General features: G+C 34.3%; 2 protein-coding genes across 2 annotated transcripts; both read left to right on the plus strand.

Annotated features, from left to right (window-relative positions):
* Positions 1 to 326: 326 nt before the first annotated feature.
* On the plus strand, positions 327 to 4,376 carry LOC127074589 (U-box domain-containing protein 5). The gene is made up of 6 exons (XM_051015913.1): positions 327 to 807; positions 995 to 1,072; positions 1,191 to 1,376; positions 1,638 to 1,745; positions 1,935 to 3,112; positions 3,208 to 4,376. Exons 2-6 carry the CDS (start codon positions 1,016 to 1,018, stop codon positions 3,959 to 3,961), a joined length of 2,283 nt encoding a protein of 760 aa, XP_050871870.1. The 5' UTR covers positions 327 to 807; positions 995 to 1,015; the 3' UTR covers positions 3,962 to 4,376.
* A 327-nt stretch (positions 4,377 to 4,703) lies between these two features.
* On the plus strand, positions 4,704 to 6,953 carry LOC127074590 (anaphase-promoting complex subunit 10). Its single transcript, XM_051015914.1, has 6 exons — positions 4,704 to 5,051; positions 5,126 to 5,186; positions 5,297 to 5,389; positions 5,625 to 5,695; positions 6,308 to 6,412; positions 6,496 to 6,953. The coding sequence occupies exons 1-6, from the start codon at positions 4,861 to 4,863 to the stop codon at positions 6,563 to 6,565; spliced, it is 591 nt and encodes a 196-aa protein (XP_050871871.1). The 5' UTR covers positions 4,704 to 4,860; the 3' UTR covers positions 6,566 to 6,953.
* Positions 6,954 to 18,192: the final 11,239 nt, after the last annotated feature.

Consider the following 18,192-nt stretch of genomic DNA (forward strand, 5'->3'; position numbering starts at 1 on the left):
GTTTTGTTATGCCGAAGAATGTCAGGAAAAATCTACACAACATCTTACAAAAGAGACAAATATAAGGGAAAAGAAAATGACACACTAATGTGTTTTAGCTATTTTTATTGATAAATTAATCCCCACTTTATATATATATATATATATATATATATATATATATATATATATATATATATATATATATATATATATATATATTGCTTTAAAAGTTTCCTAAAGTGAGCCCTCACAGCCACCTTAGCTATAGGACCCACATAGTACATTTCATGTTTGTTGTGTACCATGAACATTAATCACACCCTTCCCTCACAAACCCGTCACCTTATCATCATGACAAGTATCTTTGGTTCTTCACTTGAGTGGAGTTGTCTCTATTCACTGGTCAAACATCACACTTTCCTTCCACTTTCATCGACTTGGTCTTTTTTTATCACAATTATTTTCTTCTAATAAATCATTTCCTTCCTACTTTTCATCTTTTTTCTTCTTCTTACTTCTTTCCTTGAAACTCATCATATTATTATCTCTAGTTGGTTTTGTTGTAAAGGACATGCTTTCATTTCGCTAATCATTTCAAATTTTCCTACTTTACTCGCGCACTTCCTACTTTACTCCAGTCAAGATCCTTGGAATTGGAACACTTTCGCTTTGTTCATCATGCTTAAGCTTCACCAAACACACGTTGAAATGTCTACAAATTGAGTGATTTCGTTCTTTTGAAAAAGTCTTCATTTTGTTCTGTTGGAATTTTCCATTTTAGCAGCACTTGTTTCTTCTTCTCACCGTCAATCGTTGTAATACTAGGTAACTTCTTTATTTCTGTCTATTTTCGTTTTGTTTTTATTTTCTATCATGTAACTGAAGTTATTTTGCAGCTTTTATTTTCATTTTTGGCTCTAAAAGTTTCCAATTTTGAAATAGTTAGGGTTTTTCCATCTCGTAAAACTGATTATTTTGTGTATATGCATGTTTTTCTCTGTCTCATTTGTAGCAAAGGACACCACTCCCTTGAATGGGAACTGATAGTTGTGAAGTGGTAGAGCCATTACCAGATCCCCGCTCTTTTAAGGTACATAACAATTACCATAATTCAATTCAATTATGTTGCTGTGGATATGTGAGTGTTTTTTTAACATCATTTGGATATTGGAACCGAGTATTTTACTGATTTCAATTCATGGTAAAAGGTACATCGGAGATTATGCTCAGAACTCAGGAAATTAGTTTCTAGAGTCCTAAGGATATTTCCGCAGATAGAGGAAACGCGCCCTCGGTCCTCATCAGGAATATCAGCTCTGTGTTTGCTAACTAGTACACTTGATAAAGCTAAACAGCTTCTGCAAAATTGCTCTGAATCTAGTATACTCTACCTGGTGTGTAGCTCTTTTTATTAATTTTCAGCTGGAAAAAGTTATATGAACTTTACTATTCTGTGTGTATTATATCTTAAGCAACTCAGGAACAAGACCACTAGTTATTTTTCATGAAAGTTCTTGAACTTTTATACAGAATCTCTAATGTTGTTCTATCATAACATATTGAGCAACTAAAGTTGTATATGTACAATCTTATCAATGATTCTATGCTACCGTGTCGCGTGCTTATTTATTTGGTTATAATTTTATTTCTGACAGGCAATAACAGGGGAGTCAATACTGTCAAAATGCCAAAAAGCAAGAAAGTCATTAGAGAAAAGCTTAGTCCAGATTCAGGATATAGTTCCTGTTATGTTGGCTGTAGAGGTTAGTCATAATTTGGTTATTAAAATTCGTAAACAATCCACATAATTTTGAAGAATTTGTTACCTAGTTCGGTAATGGGGATAGCTGCATATGTCTAGATACAGTTTATGGTATATGAATTTTTATTTTATTTTCATTACTAGTTCTTCTTTTTTAATGCTTTAGTTTCCATTGCATTGTCTCTTGCAGATTTCTCGAATAACTGATGATCTTAGGTGTGTGACATTTGCCCTGGATTCTGTTGATGAAGAGGCTGGAAGGGTTACGAGAGAGTTGCTCCAGCAAGGTCCTTCAACCTCAGATAACGATTCAAAGGAAAATTCAGACATTAAATCTCTCCAGTTTGTGGCGGCGAGACTTAATATTACATCCGCAACAACCATCATAATAGAGATTAGATCTATTAGGAAGTTATTACATAAACTTGGACCAAAAGAGGAAAATAAAAAGATGATCTTGAAAAATCTTTTGTATCTTCTGATAACTCATAGGAAGTCAATCATAGGAGAACAAATGGAGGTCTATTCTCGTCCTGAAGAACCAGCAACAACTGAGAACTCTGGTCATGATTCTTTATCCTCCAATCATGTGAAGTCAGATCCGTATTTGAACCATGATCATTATGGAACTCCTGCCAGCGAGTCAAGTAGAGTTGCACCCCCGGAGGAATACACATGTCCTATATCTTTAAGGTTGATTTATGATCCTGTTGTCATTGCTTCAGGGGAAACATACGAAAGGATGTGGATACAGAAATGGTTTGATGAGGGTAATGTTATATGCCCGAAAACGAAAAAGGAATTGCTGCATATGTCGTTGACTCCCAACGTTGCTTTAAAGGAGTTAATATCAAAATGGTGCAAAGCTAATGGAGTCTCCATTCCTAACCCAAGCAGACGAGTAGAAGACATTCGCTCGTGGGAAGCTTCCGTCACTTCCATTAGGAGTTTTGGAAGTTCCATGAATGGCTTGAATTTGGCAATGGATATTAGTAACATGTCACTTGGATCGTTAGATAACAGTTATAATTCAGATTCCTCACTTGTGAAGGTTAGTCATGGCTTAAATTCAATGTTGGTCAAGACTAGAGGTGGGTCTCGCGACCAGAAATCTCATTCACAGATACATGACACATATCTGACGCCCTTGTCTAAACTTCACGAGCGTCAATGGGATTTGCAAAGCCAAGTCGTCGAAGATATGAAAATAAATTTCAAATGCAATTACCAAGCGTTTTGCTCTACGTTTTCAGCTGAGAATTTTATCGACCCCCTTGTGAGATTTCTGAAAATTGCATATGATAAGCATGACACAAAAGCTTTGAGAAGTGGAAGTCAGTTACTGTTGGAATTTACAAAATACTGCAGGTACAGTTTCTCTTGCCTTCGCTATTTCGGTACTTGTAGATTGCTAGGTACTTGTAGATCACTATTGGAATGACTTCATTGTGTTTTTCATGCAGAAATGGTGTGGCAAACTTAAGTGAAGATACTTGCAGTGTGTTGGCAAGTCTCCTAGAGTCAGAAGTGATTGGAGAAGCTCTTGCCATTCTGGAAGTTTTGTCAAACCATTGGTCTGATAAAGCTAACATTGCAGCTTCCAGTGCACTGACTTATGTTTCAAAGATCCTTGATTCTGGTAACAAAGAGTACCAGGGGAAAGCTATTAGAATACTGTGCAATTTTTCTTCCAGTACCTCACTTTGTTCTTACATGGTGTCTCTTGGGTGCATCCCAAAACTACTACCATTTTTTGAAGACAAGTTCCTCTCAAGAGACTGTATATGTATACTGAAAAACCTTTTTGATACTGAAGATGGTAGGGTTTCTGTTGTTGAAACAAAGGGATGCATGTCATGTGTTGTTGAAATACTTGGGTCCGGCACTGAAGAGGAAAAGGAACCGGCACTGGCTATTGTACTCTCTCTGTGCTCTCAACGTTTGGATTACTGTGAGTTGGTTATGTACGAGGGTATCATACCATATCTTGTAAATATCTCCAATGAGGGAAACGATAGCACAAAGGCGAAGGCGTTGGAACTACTCCGACTTTTGAGGGATGTCGAGTACGAAGATTGCTTTGAGCCAAATCCCAACAACTCTCGAGATCATAACGAAGTCTTTGAAGAAAAGAAATCATCAAAGAAGCCCACATTTTTTAAGAAACTGTCACAGATGGGAAAATCAAGTTCAGTTGCATCAAAAAACAAGAGATGAAACTGAGTTTTCCTTATAGGACATATGACTTTCTTGCTCTTAATCTAATTTTTGTAGCATTTATGGGATCAAAATATTCTCAAAATGTGTGTTGCGGCATAATATTGCACAGTAACTTGTGGCTGTATGATGCCTAGTTTTTTTGACAATCTATGATGCATAGTTTTTTTATATGATATAAATGTATACGGCAAGATGCTAGAGGGATGGATGGATTGGTTGTAGATATATTCTTAGGTTGGGCGGAGAGCTGATATTCCCATTGGTATTGTGTAATATATGACTTATGTTGAATAATATATGTATTTTGAATGGCCTATACTCTATACTGCATCACTTGTATAATTTTATGTGATACAGTATAGAGTATAACTTGTATGTTTTTGTTGTGGCTATGAGAAGAGATTGGAATTAAGCTTACTGTGTTTTCTCCGTTTTATAAATATTTATTTGAGTATAGGTTATTGGCAACTAAACTCATAGTAAAATATACAATATACATAAATTGATAATTTCAAAGTTAGGAAATGATCAAACTAGTACCAAAAATTAAATAGAACAAACCAATTTAGTTATTCTTAAAATAGGTTTTATGAAGATGAGAATAGGAGAGGGTATAAATGTTCTTTTAAAAGAACAAAATAGTATTAAAAAATAAATTAAATTACTTAATTCAATATTTTAGTTGTTGAATTAATTAGATTAATTTAAATATCCGGAAAATAATTTATGAACACACCAACAAAATCAATTGAAAAGAAAAGGGTATTATTGAAATTTAAAAAAAGGTTCATTCTATCTCCCCGCAATTTCTCGGCACATTTAAAGATAAATCAAAATTTGAAATTTGACTTGTCAATCTCTCTCAAACAACCTTCAACTGAAGAGAGGATCACATCATGAGTTTAGAAATGGCAGCGGAATCATCGGAAGGTGAAGAAGAAGGAAAGTTAAGCGGCGGCAACCAGATATTGACTGTCGACGACGACCTCCGAGAATTGGGGAAAAAGGCCGCCTGGAGCGTCAGTTCCTGCAAACCCGGCAACGGCGTTTCTTCTCTTCGAGATGACAATCTCGAGACCTATTGGCAGTTACTCTCACTCACTCATCTTCTCATGCATTCATTTTCATAATTCCATTCATTCAATTCGTTTTTTTTTTCAGATCCGATGGAGCTCAACCTCATTTTGTTAACATTCAATTCCAAAAGAAAGTTCGATTACAAGTAACTAACTATATACTAGTACTATCAATTTCATTATTTTATCAGATTTTAGATTCTAAGAAATAGTTTTTTTTGTGTGGAAATTTGGTTTTGTTTTGATGTTTTTGCAGTTAGTTGTACTATATGTGGATTTCAAGCTTGATGAGAGTTACACTCCCAGTAAGATTTCGATTCGTGCCGGAGACGGCTTTCACAACCTCAAGGTCTTTCAAATTCTGTTTTTGAATTGGCATGGCAATTTTTTCCATTTAGTTTCTAGTGAAATTCTGAGAAAATGGAACTGATTAAATGTAATTATGTGTTTTGGTATTGTGTGTCGAACACGAGAGACGCCTTTGATTTGAAGTGTTCGAAGTTGAGGATTGTTTTATTGATATTGGTTTTTGACTGATCATCAATTCGGTTATTCTGAATTTGTGAACAATTTTTATTTTTTAGGAGATAAAGGCTGTGGAACTTGTGAAACCAACCGGTTGGCTTTATCTTTCATTATCCGGACTTGATCCCCGGTAACTGTTTTTCTTTTGTTTTGTTTTGTTTTCTCTCAATCTCACATGTTGTTTGTTGTCTTCTTACTCTGTCAAAAGCTAGTAAGTGGTAACTTTACATACTGTGTGAACTAACCTGCTAGTTGTTCTGTGATTTTGATGTGTACACTTATGAAGCGAACCAATGTAATCTAATAACTAATCTTCTAAAGCAGTGATCGGTTCCTTGTTTTTTGATGCATAAATTTTGCTACTTTTTCTTTTAACTCTTGCTCCTTGTGCTGTGTGTCCTTTGATTTACTAGTTTGAAGATGTGTTTGGTAAATAATATACATAAAATGAGTGTAATGATCGCTCTAAAGTGACTAATGTCATGAATAAATCAATGGATTATATTATATGTACATAGCATAACAAATCATGAGTATGTTTAAATATCAATCGTTGATTCAAATCCAATAACTAAACAGTTCTATTTTTGTTTATTAGACCGTTTGATTCTGCTCTTGATTCTTATACTGGAATTCAATATGCCAGTGAAGCCTAACTGAAATTAAATTACCATGTAATATAACTCGAGGATTTCTTTCTCTTTTGATAGCATCTTATGATTGCCTTTCATCACCATTGCAGTGAAACTTTTGTCAACACATTTATGTTACAAATTGCTGTGTTGTCAAACCATCTCAATGGAAGGGATACTCATGTGCGGCAGATCAAAGTTTATGGGCCTAGACCGTATGTCTCCTTATGCTTTTTAATCATTTTCTTAGACATACAGTTACAATATTTCTGCTTTTTTATGTAAACCCACATTGCAGGAACCCCATTCCACAGCAGCCATTTCAATTTACTTCAAGAGAGTTCATCACCTATTCTACTATAAGATGAGATTTTATGGAAGGAAAAAATCAAGCAAACCTAGTGTATTAAATCAAAGGCTTCTCAGTTCTCACTGATCTGTATTCATCCAAACATGTTGTCATCAGGAAATGTGGCTATCAGTAGCCTTTGTTTATTACTGGTATTTTATAGTTTGCTTAGATCTGCTAGTGGTATTTATTATAGGACTAGATATGACCCTTTGTTTCTTGCTGGAATTTATAGTTTTGTTTAGATCTGCAAGTGGGTTTATATTAGGATTAGATATGGGATCTGCATTCTCCAAGGCATCCTATTTTTATTATTTCAGAACAGAATGAAACGTTGATATCATTTGCTTTTCTTGCAATATTCAACCTGCTATCTTTCTTCCTTCCCCCGGGAAGTAACTTTTTTCCGAGCGGAGTCTATAGATCAAAATCTAGGTGATGTATTTAAATTAAGAGAATTGCTATATGGTACGAATGAATACATGCATGACTTGATACGGATAAACGGTGATCCAACAATTATAGTTCGTTCACTGCATTTCGTCATCTAATTTCTCGCACCATTTAGTTTTTTCCTTAAAATAATTATATTCAGTCATCAAAAGAATTTTAGAAGTCTATAAATATTGATCATGCAAGAGCTCACACACACACTCACACTCACCGGTCTCTCCTATGCCCTTTGCTATCTAGTTTCATCATTCTTAGCTTTTCTGTGCCTTTTTACATGTAGAAAGCTCTTCCCGAAGTGGCAACTCTAGGAATTTAAAAATTATAAGTATAATAAGTAAAATTTGTGTCATTTTTCATTGTGATCAATCACTATTGGGTACAGAATAATTTCAATTTGAGTGGACACTCTACGGAGGAGAATTTGTTTTAAAACGCTTGTCTAATAAAGCTCAATAGTTTCCTTTGAATCAAGTTGATTATACCTTGTATTTAATGGCACAACAAAGGTGTTACATGCAAATCAGGTAACACAGAAATGGGAATGAGAAAAAAACTAGAAAAGAGAGAGAAAATTATATCATAGAATTGATTTTTTACAAACATATTTTTTATATAGAATCATACTACTAACTAACTAATATCTAGTTAATAATCACATACAAAGTTAACAGTAATCACATGCATAATTAGCATTAAACACATATTGAACTATTAGTAATCACGTATGAAATTATCATTATCCACATGCATAATTAGCATTAAACACATATTGAACTATTAGTAATCACATATGGAATTATCATTATCCACATGTTGAACTATCAGTATCCTTATATTGAATTATTAGTAACCACATACTGAATTATTATTAGTAACCATATTATACATTTAACCAATTTAATTAACTACATAACCAACTCCTAGTTAGTTATAACCCTCATTTAAAATTATTACATCATCCCCCACCCAAAAAAAATAAATTAAATATTTACAAGTCCTAATTGACTCTTCAAATATTCAAAATCGTCAATCTTCTGGGCTTTTGTAAAGCCATATGTCAATTGCTCCTTTGTAGGACAACATATGATTTCTATCATGTTTTTCATCACTTTCTTCCTTATGAAATGAAATCTTATCTCAATATACTTGCCTCTTTCAATATTAAATTTGATTATTAGTCAAGCATATTTGTTGTCAATCATCGCCTTCATAGATTTTTGTACATCACACCTTAGCTCCTTCAACAAAGAGTCAAAGCCAAATTGATTGGCATGAGACAAATGATTCAGCTATATACCCAGCTTCACAGGAGAACAACACAGTGACTGACTGCTTCTTTGTACACCAAGAAACTGCTTCATTGTATAATAATACATAACCAGGTGTACTTCTTCTATCAGTTTTATCACTATAGCCAATCAAATCTATTCTCCTTTCACTTTTAGCAGTTGGAAACTTCAAGCTTGACTTCAAGGTTCATTTGAGATACCTAAGAATTCTCTTTGCAACTACTAGATTAGGCTTCTTTGGCATTGCTCATAAATTTGCTCACTATACTTACTACATAACATATATCTAACTTGTTATTAGTGATCCAACCATTTCTTTATAGAATGTGGCATCTATCTCTTCACTTGCATACTCATCCAGCTTAGTGTTTGTCTCTGAAGGATTTGTGATTACTTTACACTTAGTCATCTTAAATATTTCCAGCAGTTCTTTCTCATACTTTTGTTGATGCATGCCCATTCCTTCTTTTCTATTCACAAATTTCATGTCAAGAAAGCATGATAGCCTACCTAGCTCTGTCATCTCAAAATCCTCATTCATTTGAGTCTTTAGCTTCTCTAAAGTACACGAATGGTTGCAGGTAATAAGCAAATCATCTATATACAGGAAATTTATCATGACGCCTTCTTCCTTTGACTCCCGCACATATACATCATTCTCCATATTACATTTCTTGAATCCCAAGTTAACAAGGAATTGATCAATTCTTTTATTCCAAGCTCTTAGAGCTTGTTTCAAAGCATATAATGTCTTATGTAACTTGTATATCATATGTTCATATCCTTTTATCACAAACACTAGAGATTGAGTTACATATACAACTTCTTCTAGAGGACCATTTAAGAAAGCAAATTTTACATCCATATGGTGCAGGGATCAGACTCTACTACTAGCTATTTCCACCACCAATATTACATTTTCAACCCTTTCCATATGAGGAAATACCTCATTATAGTTTATGCCATGTTTCTGCAAGAACCCTATAACCATCAATCTTGCTTTGTGTTTTGAAATTAAGCCATTTGGATTAAGCTTAGTCTTGTACACCTATCTCACACTAATATTTTTCTTCTTCTTAGATAGAGGTATCAATTCCCAAGTTTGATTCTTCTCAATTGGCCTAATTTCTTCTCTCATAGCTTCCTTCCGCACTTTGCATCAGTCAAAAAGGAAAAATGTATCAAGTCTCCTTTATTGCTAATTGCACTATCAGGTAATACTTCACGGTCCTCCAATCTTTTAGGTATTTGTCTTCTCCTTTGTGGCTTCTCAAGAGCATGAGCTTCAGTTTGTGCAACTTCACCAACTCCATTGTGATCACCATTTGTTTCATCATCAAAATTTTCATTCTCATCATAGTCTACACAAATGTGCATGAACTCACCTTCCATTATATCTTTTGTCTGTCATTTCCAAGACTCTGATTCATCAAAGATTACATATTCTTTGGTTATGTACATGTTTGTAGCAGACTGGTCCAAAAATCATAGATGTTTCACAGATGAATTTCTTGCACACCAAGCTTATTTTTATACTTTCATTTTAAGCTTCTTAGTTGGACACTTGTTGAGGATATAAGTGGTGGTATTGACTGTCTCACCCCAAAGCTGATGTGGAAAATTTCTTGTGTTTCAACACGCTCCTGGCCATGTCAAGAATGGTTCATTTCCTTCCTTCTGCAATACCATTGTCGTGGTGTATAAGGTGGGGTTACTTCATGCTTTATACCTTCATTGATGTAGTATGCTTAAAACTCCTTTTATGTATATTCTCCACCCCCGTCTGTTCTCAAAATCTTAATTGTTTTGCCACTTTCTTTCTCAATTAAGATTTTGAACTTCTTGAAGACTTCAAAAGCTTCACTTTGAGACTGATGGTATAAAGCCAGAAAATCCTTATGTGTTCATCCATAAATGTGATGAAATATCTACTACCTCTCAAGGATGATACCTCAAAAGGACCACATATATCATAGTGCACCACTTCAAGGACATATCTTGATCTCTTAAGCATTTCTGAAGAAAAAGATGATTTGATTTACCGACTTCTCAGACAAATCTCACATTTCATACTCTTTATGCCCAGTCTATGTAAATCGTGCACTAGGTTCTTAAAGCTTAATTCGCTTAAGCCTATAAGGTTCATATGTCCATACATTGTATGCCACAACTATTCTGGCTCATTAATACTTGATAGACATACTCCATTTCTAGGTTAAATGGTGCACTTGAAAGTTCTATTTTTGGACAAATGAGATTTCAGGATCAACCTCTTCTTTTTATCAAATAGTTGAAGTGCATCACTAGTCATAGTGACTGATAAGCCCCCCCCCCCCCCCCCCCCCGAATTGTCTTATACTCGATAGGTTACACTTCATTCCTGGTACAAAGAATGCCTTTTCAATCAAGTAATTCCTTCCATCCTTCCTTTTGATCACTATATCACCAACATCTTCCGCTGCAAGGTAAGTATTGTTAGCAAGTTTGACACTAGTCTTCTTACTTGCATCCAAGTTGATCATCCGTTCCTTATGTCATGTCATGTGATTGGAGCATCCTGAATCTAGATACGATTATTCACACAATGGATTTCCTTCACAAGTGGCAGCCATGAGTAACACTGTATTTGATTCACCATCATCACATGATATGTTGGACTCTTCATTATCTTTGTGAATTTTATTTCCTCCTTCTTGTTGTTCCTTTTTGGATTGGTTGTATTATGCAAAGTAACATAGTACGTTCAAGCTATTTTGTGAATAAAGAACACATTTGGGAACAAATGTCCTAACATGTGTGCAAAGATCCTTGTGCGAAGAAAGAACACATGGGCGAACAGATGTCGCAACATGTGTGCAACATATGGCACTTGTCAGCATGCCACTGTTGTAGCTGTTCTGCGTGTGTTTTTCTGGTTGTTTCAATTAGATTCGTGGCAGATTTGTTGCTATCTTTTAGCAATGCATTTATGTGGATTTGTTTGATTGGATTAGACATAATCAAATTAATTTAAATGGATATTTGAATTTGAATTTAAATAAAAAACAAATCATATCTTTTGGAGACTTTTATGAAATAAATCAAATCAGAATCTCCTATAATTTTAACGAGATTAAAGTTGCTTATGCCCATTGAAAAAAGTTCAGAAGAGGCATTATTATTTAAGGAGAATCAAACCTAATGTTTGAGTACATGTGTAAGGCTTGAAGATACATAGTGTTAAGGTTTTATTTGAGTCCTTCGTTTGTGTTTATTGTACACTAGTCTAGTTCCCTCATTCATATCATAAGGCATCATGTTGGTTTGTTTAGTTGAGTTTTAATTCAACATTCTCTAAGTTGTTTATTGAAGTGTGTCACTTGGTATTAGTGATTAAAAGAAAGTGGGAAGGATTATCATATTTAGTGGAATACCTAAATAAAAAGTCATTAGGATTAGGAAGAGGCATTGAACATCATGTGGTTAATGTTCCTATAAGACTAAGTGTACTAATTCAAGATAATATATTTCCTTTCTTTGGTAGAGTGCTCCCGAACATAGGTGTGATTTCACTGAATTGGGTTAACAATTCCTTGTGTTCATTTATTGCTTTTATGCCTCATCATCTTGTTTATCAATTGTTTATTAATTATGGTGTTAGATGTTGAAAACCATTGTTTAATCATATGGTCCAACATATATCTCCTTAAGAACATAATTTTCATTGGCATCATAGTAGACACCATGTTCTATTTTGATGAGCTCCATGGAAGATATTTTTTATTCAAATAACACTAAGGATGGAGGATCAGTTAAAAGACCACTTGTCTTGAATAACATACATTATGATTATTGTAAAGCCAATATGGTTTATTTTCTCTAATCCATGGACAACAAAACATGGAAGGTTGTGTTAAAGGGTTGAAAACACCATGTACTATTTCTCAAGATGGTACATCAAGCTTAATGCCAAAAGTTGAGTGGACAGATGCAGAAGATAATGAAGCTCTTGGAAACTCTAGGGCTTTAAATTTATTTTCAATGGTGTTGACAAGAACATGTTTAGATTGATCAACACATGTACTGAAGCCAAAGATGCTTGGGAGATTCTTAAAACTACTCATGAAGGCACATCCAATTTTATGATGTCAAGGTTGCATCTCCTCACTACTAAGTTTGAGAATCTGAGAATGAATGAAGATGGACTTATTTTTTATTTCAACATCAGACTTTGTGATATTACCAATACTTCCTTTGCATTGGAAGAGAAGATGTCTGAAGAAAAGTTGGCCAGAAAAATCCTAAGATCTTTTCCCAAAAAGTTTGATATGAACAACTATTGAAGAAGCTCAAGACTTAAGAAACATCAAATTTGATGAACACATTGGTTCTTTATAAACCTTTGAGATGACCTTGAATGACATATCTGAAAACAAGAACAAACACATAGCTTTTGAGTCCAACATGAAGATGATGAAGATCAAGGTGAATTTTTTTTCAGAGGCTATAACCCTTTGCTGGAAGAAAGTTTAGTCAAGCTTTGATAAGTATGGATAGAAACTGGAGGACAAATGTCCCAGACAAGGTGTCAGACATCAGTCCCCTGAACAAGAGCAGAGATGATCATAAATATATCAGAGGCAAAGGAGCACAATATTATGAATGTGGAGAGTTTAGTCATACTAAAATTGGATGTCCTATTTTTCTAAAGAGATAGAAAAAGGGATTGTCAATCACTTGGTCTGAATTTGATGATTAGAGTGAAGAATAAATGGATAATAAGGAGATGACTTTCACTGAAAAATATGACTCTTACAATGAGTCTAGTGAGGAAGATATCTCAGTAGAAGAGCTAGTTGAAACTTATAGAGAGTTACTCACTTCGTGGAAGGAATCTTGCTTGAGAGAAGAGAAACAAAAGAAGACCATAAGTGCTCTACTCATGGAAATGGAGAAGCTTGGCTCAAGCATTGTAGATCTGGAAGAGGAAGTCACATTGTTAATGTCCAAACTTGATAAAATCTGTATGTATGTTGAACAGTGGTTCTAATATGTTAGATGAGATCTTGGAGATTGGGGAGAAGAAGGCTATAAAATTTGTATGCAATTCTATGAACAAAAAGGTCAAAGTTCCTACTAAGAAGTTTATTGTTGCTGAAAAAGAAAACCGAGTTTCTGAGAAAGACCACGTGTCCCAGCATTCTGCTCAACATGTGTACCCTCATAACGTAGGAAATAATAAATTATCTTGGATGTGTCACCATTATGGTAGATATGGTCATATAAGACCTTTTTGTTATAGGTTGTATGGTTATCCCCAGTCTCATAGTCAGCCAAGGCTCAATAGAAGGAAAGGGAAGAAAACTCAAGCTAAAAAGGTGTGGAAACCCAAGGATATTATCACTTGTCTCATTGCTCATACCTCTCTTAGAGTTTCATCTAGTTAAGATTGATATTTTGATAGTGGATGTTCAAGGCACATGATTGGTGAAAAGAGCTATCTTGAAGAGTTGAAGCCTTAATCTAACAGATAAGTCACCTTTGGTGATGGAGCTAAAGGAAGAATAAAGGGCATAGGCAAACTGGTTAGTTCAGGTTTCCCTTGTCTTGATGATGTGGTGTTGGTAGAAGGATTATGTCGCGAGGCGGAAAAAACCTGGGCGCGTCGCACACTTAGAATATACAATAAAGTCGTAAACTAGAATGAAAAGATTTTGAAAATGTAAAACTTGACGTTGGATCAAGTGTTTTAAGTTGACTATGCAAAGAATTTGATGTAAGCAAAAGAGGTACTTGACGTTGGATCAAGCACTCGCTTTGATGAAAATGGTTTGATTTGTGAAAATTGTTCAACATTGGGTCAAGTGTTTGATTCGATTTTGATTTGATTTAGTGTTATGTTAACTATACAAAAATATATATTGATTTTTTATAGTATTTTAAATTAATAGACAAAAATGAAATAACTTAGTTAGATTAAATGAAGTAAACTAAATCAAAATTAACCCAAGAAAAACTAACTAGACCAAATAATTAAATAAATTAAACAAACAAACAAAAATAAATAAAACTCAAGGGAGGGACAAAAGGGAATATGATAGTGTAGAGGTTAGTAGAACAAAATAAGGCCCAAAGAGGGGTGTGAAGCATACATGGGGTGCTAGTGTTTAAATCAAACAATTGGGAAAGGCTCAAAGCCCACAACCAATGTTAAACCTTAATTCTAAGATTAATCATAATAAATAAATAAATGAAAATAAAAATAACTAAATAAAAGGAGGGGCATGTATTTAAAAAAAAAACAATAACAATAGAAGTGGATCATGTACATACTACTTCCTCAAAGAAGCAAATGTGATGGCATGGTAGGGGTGTCCATCTGGACATAGGGTTTTATAAATGAAGAGTTTTTTTCATGGAATAATGGAGAGTTTTTATGTTAATAAAGATGTCGGAAATGTAATTTATGCTATGGAGAATAAGTGATTAATGAAAGGGTGAATTAATGAAGGTGATGGAGGTGATTAAAGTGGTGGATGAGTTATGATTTAGTGTGTTTTATGTATGGTGGGATATGTCATGAGAGGTGTGTATAAAGAGGTTTATGAAGAGAGAATCAAGTGTGTTGGGTGTGAATGAAATTAAGGATTCTATTTTTTGTGTAAAGAGATCTGTAGGTGGTCACCTTATGGAGAGGAAATGAATAGAATAGGTTTTGTTTTTGTTATTGAAAAGAGAGGGGAAAAAATAAGTATTAGAGAAAAAAAATGAGTATTACATGGTGAGTGGTAGACTTTTTTAAAATTAGAGAAAGAGTTAGTGGGTCTATTGTGAGACGTTAGAGAATGAACAAACGTGTCCCAAGCGATGTTAGATGTAAAAAAAATGGGAAAGAAGTCGTTGATTTTTTTATTGCTAAAAATGTATTTAATAATTAATTTGAAAATAAAATTAAATACATCTAATTAAAGCAAAATAACCCCAAACCAATCATTCACTTAATTATATTTAATTATGCTCATTATTTTGGCTAAAAACAAAAAATAAAGGGATACAAAATGAGTAAAATTCGGACGCGAAAATGCCCGAAAAAATAAAACGATTGCATTAGAAAGATCCATGCGGAACAAACTTCTGGAAAACATACATGTTTTAATCAAATTTTGAAGCAAAAATGTCGGTTGAAAAGGCTAAGGTTGATCAAAATGCGACAAAAAAACTGAAAAATAAATGAGCATGTCAGGTTAAACTACATGAACCGTAGATTAATAAATCTGATGTCTGCAAGCTCGATTTCGAGATTTTTCGCCCGCTAATTTTACGTAGTTTTAAAAATTGATTCAATCGATTTGTCTGTATATTCGAAAATTTATTATGATCGGCATTTTAAGCATTATACATAATGAAATGCATGTTATGATATGCAGATGATACAAATGTCTTAAGAATGCCTTGATTTATTGAATTAGGGATAAAATTGGGGTACGACAAATTGACTACAAATTTGATCAGCATCAGTCAACTATGTGATCAAGGTTTTAATGTGAACTTCAACAAGTCTGGGTGTATTTTCTCCAGCAAAGATCAAGAGGGGATAATGAAGGGTTCAAGATCAAAAGACAAGTGTTATTTATGGGTATCTCAAAGCAAAAGTCTTCCCTCGACATGCTTGATATCCAAGGTTGATGAGACTTAGATATGGCATAAAAACTTGGTCATCTAAACCTCAAGGGTATGAAGAAGGCAAAATTTGTGGAGAGTGCCTGATAGGCAAGCAGACCAAGATGTCCCACAAGAAGCTCAAGCAACTTGCCACCACCAAATTCTTAGTGTTACTTCATATGGACATCATGGGACCTATACAAGTTTAAAGTCTGGATGGGAAAAGATATATCTTTGTGTGTCTGGATGATTTCTCTAGGTATACTTAGGTCAAGTTTTTTAAAGAAAAATATGACACTTTTGTTGTTTTCAAATAGCTATGTCAACAAATCCAAAGAGAAAAGGGGGGTGGGATAGTGAGGATAAGAAATGACCATGGCAAGGAGTTTGAAAATTCAAAAATTTCTGAGTTTTGTTCCTCTAAAGGGATTGGTCATTAATTCTTAACATATATCACTCCTCAGCGAAATGGATTGGTTGAGAGGAAGAATATGACATTGCAAGAGTCAACCAGAGTTATGTTGCATGCCTAGAAAATTCCTTACTACTTTTGGGCTAAATCCATGAACACTGCTTGTTACATTCACAATCGTGTGACCGTTAGATCTGGAACTAAAGAAAGTTTGCATGAATTGAGGAAAGGAAGAAAACCCAATGTTGAATACTTTCATGTCTTTGGTGGCAAGTGTTACATCTTAGCAAATCATGAGCAAAGAAGAAAGATGAATCCAAAGAGTGGTGAAGGGATAGTCCTAGGTTATTCCACAAATAACAGAGCTTACAAGGTATATAACAATCGTACCAAGATAATGATGGAATCTGTTAATGATGTCATTGATGATACTCCTGAAGATAATCAAGAATATGAAGATGAAGATGATGTTTCTTCTTAACAGACAAATGTTCGAGCAGATGTCCAACACATGGGGTCCGACATTGAGTCTACAAGTACAACTTCTGAAAATTCTAAAGCCAATAAGGGACCATCATTCATAAATCAGAAGAACCATCCCATTAGAAATGTCATAGGGAATCTGAATGAATGAGTCATCACCAGATCCAGAGATATGATTTCAAATTATTGTTTCATCTCCAAGATTCAACCCAATAATGTCAAGGAAGCTCTGGGTCATGAATTATGGATTAGTATTATGTAAGAAGAGATTTGTTAATTCAAAAGAAATAATGTATGGGAATTAGCTCCAAGACCTGAAAATTTGAATGTCATTGGTACCAAATGGAAATACAAGAACAAATCTGATGATAATTGTAATGTTACAAGGAACAAGGAAAGGTTAGTTTCCCAAGGGTACACTCGATTTGAAGGTGTTGATTTTGATGAGACATTTTCTCCAGTTGCTAGACTTGAGTCCATTGGATTGTTATTGGGAATTTCCTGCATGATGAAATTCAAATGGTATCAAATGGATGTTAAAAATGCCTTCTTGAATGGCTACCTTAATGAGGAACTGTATGTTGAGCAACCAAAAGGATTTATTGATTCTAGCTTTCCAAATCAAGTGTTCAAGTTAAAGAAAATCCTTTATCGTTCAAAGAAAGCCTCAAGAGCTTAGTATGAAAGATTAACTGAATTCCTTGTCAATAATGGATATAAAAGAGGAGTAATAGATAAAACTCTATTTGTGAATAATGGTGGAGGAAATCTCATGATAGCCTAGATCTATGTTGATGACATAGTCTTTGGTGGGATATCAGACCAGATGGTGGAACATTTTATCCAACAAATGAAGTTTGAATTTGGAATGAGTCTTGTAGGAAAACTCACTTACTTTCTTGGCCTTCAAGTAAAACAAATGGAAGATAACATTTTTGTATCTCAAAGAAATTATGTTAAAACTATAAGTGAAGAAGTTTGGGCTTGATTGTCGTGCCGCGAAAAATACCTTAGCGCATCGCACGCTCAAAGATACAACAGGGTCGCCACCGAACTTTATTTATTCCAAAGGAAACCGAAAATATCGATAAAACCCAAGGGAAAGAGAAAAAGAGAAAGAAAGTCGGTTATGTAAGAGGAAGGTATCAAGATCCCTCACATCTGATGTACTCAACGAGAACCATTTTGATTGTTCTTTGTGTGGATGGGTGTTATTATCTAAAGGTTATTTACGATTGATTTTAATAAAGGGAAAATAAGTTTATTAATTAATGTGCTCGCCAAGGATTCAAACCCTTGTGCCTACATATTCTCATAGTGCAATGAGAAAATCAGAGCCCCGTAGTTCATGGTAGAAAACTATGTATT

Source organism: Lathyrus oleraceus, chromosome 4 (assembly GCF_024323335.1).
Source record: "Lathyrus oleraceus cultivar Zhongwan6 chromosome 4, CAAS_Psat_ZW6_1.0, whole genome shotgun sequence".
Taxonomy (NCBI): Eukaryota; Viridiplantae; Streptophyta; class Magnoliopsida; order Fabales; family Fabaceae; genus Lathyrus; species Lathyrus oleraceus.